At 33.7% G+C, this 8864-nt stretch overlaps 1 protein-coding gene across 1 annotated transcript in view; it reads right to left on the bottom strand.

The window, feature by feature from the left end:
• Window positions 1-6439, bottom strand: part of Smp_138560 (hypothetical protein) — a gene marked incomplete at both ends in the record, with an annotated part of 9632 nt that extends 3193 nt beyond the window's left edge. Inside the window, 3 exons of the mRNA XM_018792518.1 lie at window positions 427-492; window positions 3543-3629; window positions 6313-6439. Of these exons, the coding sequence (XP_018644187.1) occupies window positions 427-492; window positions 3543-3629; window positions 6313-6439 (280 nt within the window). The remainder of the gene's footprint in view (window positions 1-426; window positions 493-3542; window positions 3630-6312) is intronic.
• Between the last annotated feature and the right edge of the window lie 2425 nt (window positions 6440-8864).

Raw genomic sequence — 8864 nt, forward strand, 5'->3', positions numbered from 1 at the left:
ATTCCTAAAATCTCCACCACAACCCCCTTGTGATAATGATCAGATGCTCACTAGTGACTGGCTCCATGAGGTAATTCCTGGAGATCTAGTGAGAAGTCGTGGCCAGTGGGGCTAATCCATGTCAGGTAGAGACAGGTATCTACCTCAGTACAATGGAAGTTGGTTGCGCAATTTCGTGGATTGGTTGAGGTCAGAAATTAACACCGTTGGATGCCAGCTCAGTGGTCTAGTGGTTAAGTGCTATTTCGCGAGACTGATAGGTCCTGCGTTCGAGTCCCGCGAGGCGGGATCGTGGATGCGCACTGCTGAGGAGTCCCACAATATGACGAAACGGCCGTCCAGTGCTTCTACGTTTTCCATGGTTGTCTAGCTTCAATTGACTTATGATCTTAACTATATAAGATTGTACTTATTAGTTTCATTTACCTGGTTTCTTTTTTGAAACTCTTCTATCAACATTAATTTCTGCTTTTGACTTGTGAGTTACTTCTTCTGGAAACATTTAAACAAACAATTATATTTTCAACAAATTCTTTCTAGTCATTACTCTAGTATACAGTTATATTTATAAAAGTCCTAATTTATTTATTAAGACTTGAGGCTTGATAGTTGTAATAATATGAAATGATCAGTTAATATTTCTAACTAAATTGGTGTTATTATATAATGGCAAGTATAATTGTAATACAGAAAAACATTTAAACTACAATCATTAATAAACATGTTTCCAGGAATTCTCAGCGGACAGGAAAATGCAGCATTTATTTGGTTTGCTGAATCAATATTAATTGAAAAACCTAAACTTGATTTATGTATCCACATAATGAGACAAGAACCAACTTATCATTACTTTGGTAAATTCACAGCTTGCACTAATATAATCTGAAATCATTACTCTTTTTGTTACTATTAGTTTATTATCAGTATGGAGTTGTGGAGATTGTTGAGTTTTGAATTGAGATCATGAATCGATCAATATAAGATCACCATTGAAAACATGGAAGTACTGGACGACCGTTTCATCCTAGTATGGGACTCCTCAGGTGCATGCATTTTATTAGTGGATATTTTGTTATGAAGTCTTTGCAAAACTAATTCTTGCATGCCAAAATCATCCTTTTATTCATCGATTTTTCAATTCATTCAATTCTCTAATCTTAAGTTAACTCTTTAAACATGTTATAACTATTACGTTACATTTAATTTTCGACTTTTAGTTTGTTTCCCCATCATTGCTTCAAATCTTCTGTATCTATTTCTAAATGATATAAAACTCGTGTGAATTTTTCTCAACTTTTATCATTACCATACGATTCATCTTATCTGTTTCCGAACTTTACTTCATTTTTACCTCAACCCTCATATTTGTGAATTCTATCTCCAAGTGACTTCACACTTGCTCGAGTACAGATAATGTATATAATCATTATTGATAATCTTTATTATTCTGATTCAATTCATCATCAAAATTGATTGCTTCATACTATATAATTGTCTCGATGTTACATTTCAGTAAATATATGGTTGTAATCAGCTAATGGTGAACCATGAAATATAATGAATTAATGCTATTCTGACTCAATTGGTGTTCTAGCTTCATTCAAATCGGTAAAGGCAAACAACTGCATCAAAATCGTATGATATTTTTATACATATAAGACGTACCTGTTGGAGGCACTACAAAGAAATATAGTCAACGCAAAAAAACAGTCGATATTATATAGTAACAAAGAAGATATTTCTGTAAGATGAACACAATGAACACAGTATTGACAAACACTCGATAGTCATAATGAAAAAATTTGTTTTTCTATTAGTATACAGTATTATAATTATTTCCACATACAATTGAGGGGCAGTCATATAATCTGGACATACAAATCTATGGTGACTACGTACACTCATACTAATATACAATCACTTGAATACTGTTATATCCTAGTGAAGATTAAATTATTGTTAAATTCTAAGAACTATATATGGACTAATGTTATATATATTCTTATCGTATAACTATTCAGTAACTAGATTATGTATATATATGCCATTTATTATAAGCTTTATTTTGACCTATAGACTATTATTATACGATTTACCGTTTTTAAGTTATGTTCAGTTTATTAATCACAATCTCCCACATTCACAGCCACTTTTTGGCTTTATCTTGTACAAATGTTATTTTCATAGTTGAAATCATGAGTCAATTGAAGCTGGAACACCAGGGAAAACCTGGAAGCACTGGACGGCCGTTTCGTCCGATTGTGGGACTCCTCAGCAGTGCGCATCCACGACCTCGCCCCGCGAGCGAGATTCGAACCCAGGACCTACCAGTCTCGCGCCAGAGCACTTAATCGACAGACCGCTGAGCCGGCATCCTATGGTGTTTATGTCTAACTCCAACCATCTTATTTCCTATTTTATGGTGTGATGTGATCTGTTTGACTGGTACATAAATCAAGTATGTTTAAAATATATGATTCGCATAGTTGAATCTGTTATTGACTTTTTGGACTCAACTGGAATGGCTTGGAGAAAAATAGACCAATAATGACGTTCATACAGGTCTAAAGTTATTGGTTTGGCATAGTAATAAGATTGTATAAGTCACATTTTGATTGACGAATAAATCACATGATTAAAACTTCTACCGAAAATAAAAATAAGATTACTTATTGATATTTTCCATATCTTTTATTATAGATCATAAATTAGATTTCATTAAATATCAAAATTCTATCGTCTACCAAGTGTAAACTCTAGCGAATAAAGGAAACTTCTATTCTGTAAGCATTTACTCATAGATTATGTAATTAATTTATAAATAACTAAGTATGTCAAGACAGTACTACTTTATCGGGCGGAGAACTACGAAAGCCATCATTTAGAAGATACAGATGTTTATTATCAGTTGTCTACGCAAAATACTTCGGATCCGTTGGCCAGATACTACCAGCAACAAGCTACTGTTGGAGAGAACAAACCAGATTCCATCCAGTGGAGGAAGAAATCAGGAAGAAGTGCTGAAAGTGGACAGAACACACATTAAGGAAGTCACCCAACTGAGTTACAAGACAAGCCCACACACGGAATCCTGAAGGCCAAATGAGAAGAGGAAGACCAAAGAACACATTACGTCAAGAAACAGAGACAGACATGAGAAGAATGAACAAAAGTTGTATAGAAGTATATAGGAAGGCCTATAACATGTTGGGTTGGAGAATGCTGGTCGGAGGCCTATGCTGCATTGTGAGTAACATGCGTAAGTAAGTAAGTATGCAATTAAATTGAATAATTCAAAACTTGAAGAAAATTATAATCAGTTGATTGGTAAATAAAGAATCAGACTAATTATAGAAGTTTAGGATTGGTGATGGATGTTAATCATTCAATTTTTAAAAGAAATTATCTATACGAAAATATATTTCTAAATTGAAGACGTTTTGTAAGTTTAACGCACTAATTTAGAAAAAGACGTATTTCATATATTACATAATCTACTTTTAAAAATAACATTTGCGTAGCTGGATAGTAATATGACTTACCTTTATGTGGTGCTTTAGTCATTTTTATAGTACGTGGTATTATGACTTCTTCACTATCGATTTCTGTAAAAACTTCCCATCCTTTTTCTAAAATAAAGGAAAATAAATTTTAAAAAATTGAATAGTTTCATCTAATGGTATACTAGTAATGTTATATAGTTATCCTGTAGCATCATGCTAACCTTTGATATGATTTTAATCATGGAAAATAGTAGTAAATACTGATAGACATATGATAAATATCACCCTATTTATTTAAAGATTAGCGTCGACTATCATCGATTGGCTATACTCGGATATATGGACATTTGGAATTTGATCCAGTGAACTGATAGCGCTTAAACTGAGGTGGAACTTGAAAGTATTGAGTGTTATTACGTATGAAATTGTGGAATAGTACTGATGAAGATTCCCCAAATGACCACTTCAGTCCTAAACATCAATGGGAAGGTTTAAACAACCAAAACAGAATGAACTAAAACTTCATCCCATTGCCCAAGGTAGTGACTAACTGGACTCAGTAGCTAAGTGGATAACATGTTGGCTTTTGAAGTGAACGTTATTGTGTTCGAATCCCGGGGTGTACATCAGTTCTTGGATGCAGGTGTACCAGGCTGACGAGTCTCAAGTAGGACGAAACACGTGTCCTGGATTCCACTGTTAGCCACCATCGATCTCTGCCTAGGTTGTTCTTTGTGTTTCAATAGTTCTCCAGTTGATGTTTAATTGTGATAAAAATTAACTTTGTGGTGTAGATAATTACTTTCTAGTAATAACTGGATTACAAGAAAAAAACGTAGAAATAGTTGAGAAATAGGAAAAAAAAACATGTAAATTTATTACATTTCACCTTGAGGTACTGTGAACTGCATTGTTCTTTCTTTTTTGCCTCCAGTTCCAGAAATATTGTACTCTTTTATTGTGTTCCAATTACTCCAATCTATTCAATTCAGAATATATCTAAGAAACTCTATCTCACCTGTCTCTTCTTCCACAAATGAGTTTTGTTTGTCACCACCACTTCTTACCTTCAGCTTAGCTTTACCGTAAATATAAATAATAAAATATTAATTGATTAAATGTTGAATTTCATATTTCATAAATATTGTTTCTTAATAATAATGTTAATCATTTAAGATAATATGCAAAATATCCTGATAGATATCCCGACAGTTTTTAAAATTCTATTCATTTTGTGAAGAGTGCATAAAGAACTTGTCATATATCTTAAAGATTTCTAATCAGAAGGGGTTTTGTGGAGATTTCAACATCTTCATAATTGAGATCATGAATCAATTGAAGCTAGACCACCAAGGAAAACCTGAAAGCACTGGCAGCACTCCGCTAGGTGAGATCGTGGATGCGTACTGCTGAGGAGTCCCACAATAGGACAAAACGGCCATCCAGTGCTTCCAGTTTTTCCATGTTGGTCTAGCTTCAATTGACTCATGATTTCAACTATGAAAATATTAAAGATTTCTTTTTGATAATTTAATATACAGTATAGCAATAGTTTTATACATATATGACTTTGTTTATTAACGATAACAATAAAATGTATTATGCAACTCATTATGATAAATAACATTAAAGGGTATAGATCAACAATGGTGTGGTGAATGATATCTATTTATGTCGAGATAAGTAGTATGTAACACCAATAGGAAGTGGAAAACTTGTCAGCCGAAGGTTATAAAAGTAGGCCTGATGAGAACAGGAACGGAATTCTAAAGGAATTGGAAATCAGAAGAATCATACAGAATGTGAAAGACAAATGATGGGAAATTGCAAATGAAGTATTCAGTGTATGATTCTCATATTTTACCAAGATATCCCAGTTTTTTGTGTTATAATACACTTGTTGTCCCTTACATGTGTTCGTGTTCACAACAGTGATGGTGTGCTGTTTTCTACTTATGTTGACAGATATAAGCAGTACGTACCATCAGTCAGAAGTGGAATTTCTGACAGCAGACGGTTGCGAAGATCGAATTGAAGAGAACAGGAATACAAACATGGTGTAATTATAATAATAACAAGAATAAAAGAAAGATGAAGTTAGTATGAGACAACTGATGGATGATGTGCAAACTAAGTATTTAATGTATGGTTTTCATATTTTACCAGGACACCCTGTGACTTATCATCTTTTAAATGTGTTATTATATAATAGTTGATCAAACTGTAGCTTAATTCACTTCATAATTTGTTTAAAGCTAAAGACTATGAGATAGTCTGAAAGTAGGCGATAATCCTTAGAATAAATAAATTCTAGCTATTATCTCAAATTTTTTATTAAATATTTTATTCGTATACTCAAACTCTTTAAAATAATCTAGCAGTAAACCCAGTGAATAATACTTCATATGAACACTGAGTTAAAGTATATCATCGTATAATCCTGATAACGGCAGATGAAAATCTTGTGGAAAACTAATAGTACCTTTAAATTCACTTGGTATTGTTTACTTGAATCTTCCTATCGTTATTTAGCATTGCAACTGACTAGTTTCTCAAAAGCATATGTGCATACTGTGCGTGTTGCCTAAATATTGGCTGTCATGGCTCAGTAGCTAAGTGGATAATGCGGTGGCGTTTGAAGCGAACAGTACTGGGTTCGAGTCCCAAAGTGGACATCAACTCTGAGATGCAGGTACATCCAGCTGACGACTTCCAAATAGGACAATCGGTTATTATACTCAAAGGAATGTATTACATATATGTAAAGTAGAACGTAAATTAAAAAATATATTTTTATCAAATTTCTTACCTGCAGTAACATACAGATCAGGATTCAAAAGTGTGTAAATAAGACATATCCATAGTAGTGACTGAAAGAAATTGTAGGTAGTACGCATTATTATCAAATGAATACGAAATTCTTTGTTTTTATTCATAAAATAGATATGTTTTACTACTTATTCACCATGGTTTATATACCATGATTTTTTCTTTAGTTGATTGTGAAATCGACTCCCTGTTAATCAAATATGTTGGCAGTTAAATTTTATGAACAATTTAACTTTGCCTATAAGCGTTGAAACCTGTCCATATAGTCCTGTCACTTTACTCTTAATTCAATAATATACTTTTTAAATTATATTAAATTGTCATCTTTCGGCCATTTAATCGATTTAATGATTGACCTAGAGAATTATACACTATTATGTCATTCCGTGTAAAGTGACTACAATATCCTGAAAGCATTGAAGTAGTTCTTACCGTTTTTGTCAATTTGGATTGTATAATTCAACAAATCTATTTAAGGAAATAGTCAGTTTTATTTATTAAATGGGAAATATTAGAAAGCATAATTAAATATTCTTAAAATGAAGGGTAGATTGTCCTATATTGAGACACTTTAGAAATACACAATCAAGAACTCATAGATTAAGAACGTTTGAGCGTCCTACCATCGAAGAAATCACAGCAATATCCAATCATTCAAGTTGTATTACCAACTTCTGTCACTTTGGTATTTTCATTTTCCGGCTGACATTGGTGAATGACGACCTTTTATTAATGTATTTTGACTTCATAACTAGATGTTTCCACTAGAATTTCTTAGTGAACGAATTTGAAGCTCATTACTAATGACTAGATTAATATAATATGTTTTTTAAGGATTATTCATTTGTGAGCAATCCTTCTAGCTGACTTATCAACATATCTCAAAATTAACTCCTAACAACCAAACAAAGCTGTTATTACTTCCCTTCACTGATGTTACAACCTATATAGTATATAAAAATTATGGTGTACAAATAATTCAGACTTATTAATTCTTTTCAAATACTAATTGCAATCTTGTATTGCTTGTTTGAATCTTCCCATTGATGTTTAGGACTGCAACTGGTCAGTCACTTTTTGGAATATGTGCATCCTGTGCAGATTACCTTGATAGTACCTTAAGTTACAAGCATTGTAAACAAAGATGAGTGGTGGCTAGCAGTGGAATCCAGGATACGCGTTTCATCCTATTTAGGACTCTTCAACTGGATTTACCTGCGTCTCAGAGCCGATGTTCACACCCGGCTGACGAGTCCAAAATAGGACGAAACGCGCGCCCTGAGTTCCACTGCTAGCTACCATCCATCTTTATTAATTGTCATTTTTTAGCATCAGTAAATGACAGAGATAATTAATATTTCAAAACTGATTCGCGAGTGAGTTGTCAGTTCAATATAATTACAATGTAATAAAAGGAAATTGTGGACATTCAGCGTTAGTTAATAAGTCACCGCTTCATTTGAAACAAAGAGATATCTCATTCTGGTTTGGTCTCGATCTTTCATCAATCAAACACAAAACACGAAGATACCAAATCTTAAAAAAAGAAGAAAACGACTTCATCTTTTCTTCAAAATACGAAGGCAAGTGACTTACAAAGTACTAGATGTATTATTTCGAGAGTTTCAATCGCTATCAGAAATAATGAAAGGGCGGTGTTTCGGCATTACGCGGTTCGTGATTCTCATTCCCATAAACACCGGAAGGATGCCTCAACCACTGTTGATGCCATCCGCGGTACCTGAGATTTATATCGAAGCCCCCACTTTTATAGATGAGGAAATGCCAGGAATCCAGCTGATAAATATTAACATCTGTCGAGCGGACTTGCATTTGGATGCAATGTTAATTCATGGAGGTAATGTTATTTCTATAAACTCGGGAGAATTTAATGATTGAGACAACAGCATAGACGAAGATGCTCATACCAATGGACTATGTGACATATTCCACCATGCTCAGACGCCAAGTGAAACAGCTGAAGAGCTTATTTCGTTTCTTGTTGCAATGCTATGTTTCATTCGTTTTGTGGTTAGGACCAACAACAACGACTCCCTGATTCCAGTGTCGAATGTGTGACACGATTACGGAGGTGTAATGGAAGATATGGCCGTACGAAAACTTCGTATCACAGATAAAATGGTACTCCATATTTCAGTTGCTAACTGAGAATCTAACGGTGATTTTTGAAAAAACATGGATATGAGGAGGTGGAAAACCCAAGGAGAGAAATGATTGTAGGATTTAGACCAAGAGACTGATAGAAGGCTCTTTTTAAAGCTACGCATAATTTATTTTAAATGTTTCCTTTTAAATTCGTTACAAATCGCATCAATAAATTACTGACATTCGCAGTCCGTATACGTTTTCGGTATTTTGGATGACAATTCAGCCATCATCGCGTATAAAGTTAGTTATCTATGAACTAGTTTTACAGTCGCTTCTGTTTCGTCCTGTGTTTTTATGGCAACCAAACTGATGTCGTTCTTATCTATTCTAAAAAATATCGTTACGCGAAATCCTGTGACTGAG

Source organism: Schistosoma mansoni, assembly GCF_000237925.1.
Source record: "Schistosoma mansoni, WGS project CABG00000000 data, supercontig 0256, strain Puerto Rico, whole genome shotgun sequence".
Classification (NCBI taxonomy): domain Eukaryota; kingdom Metazoa; phylum Platyhelminthes; class Trematoda; order Strigeidida; family Schistosomatidae; genus Schistosoma; species Schistosoma mansoni.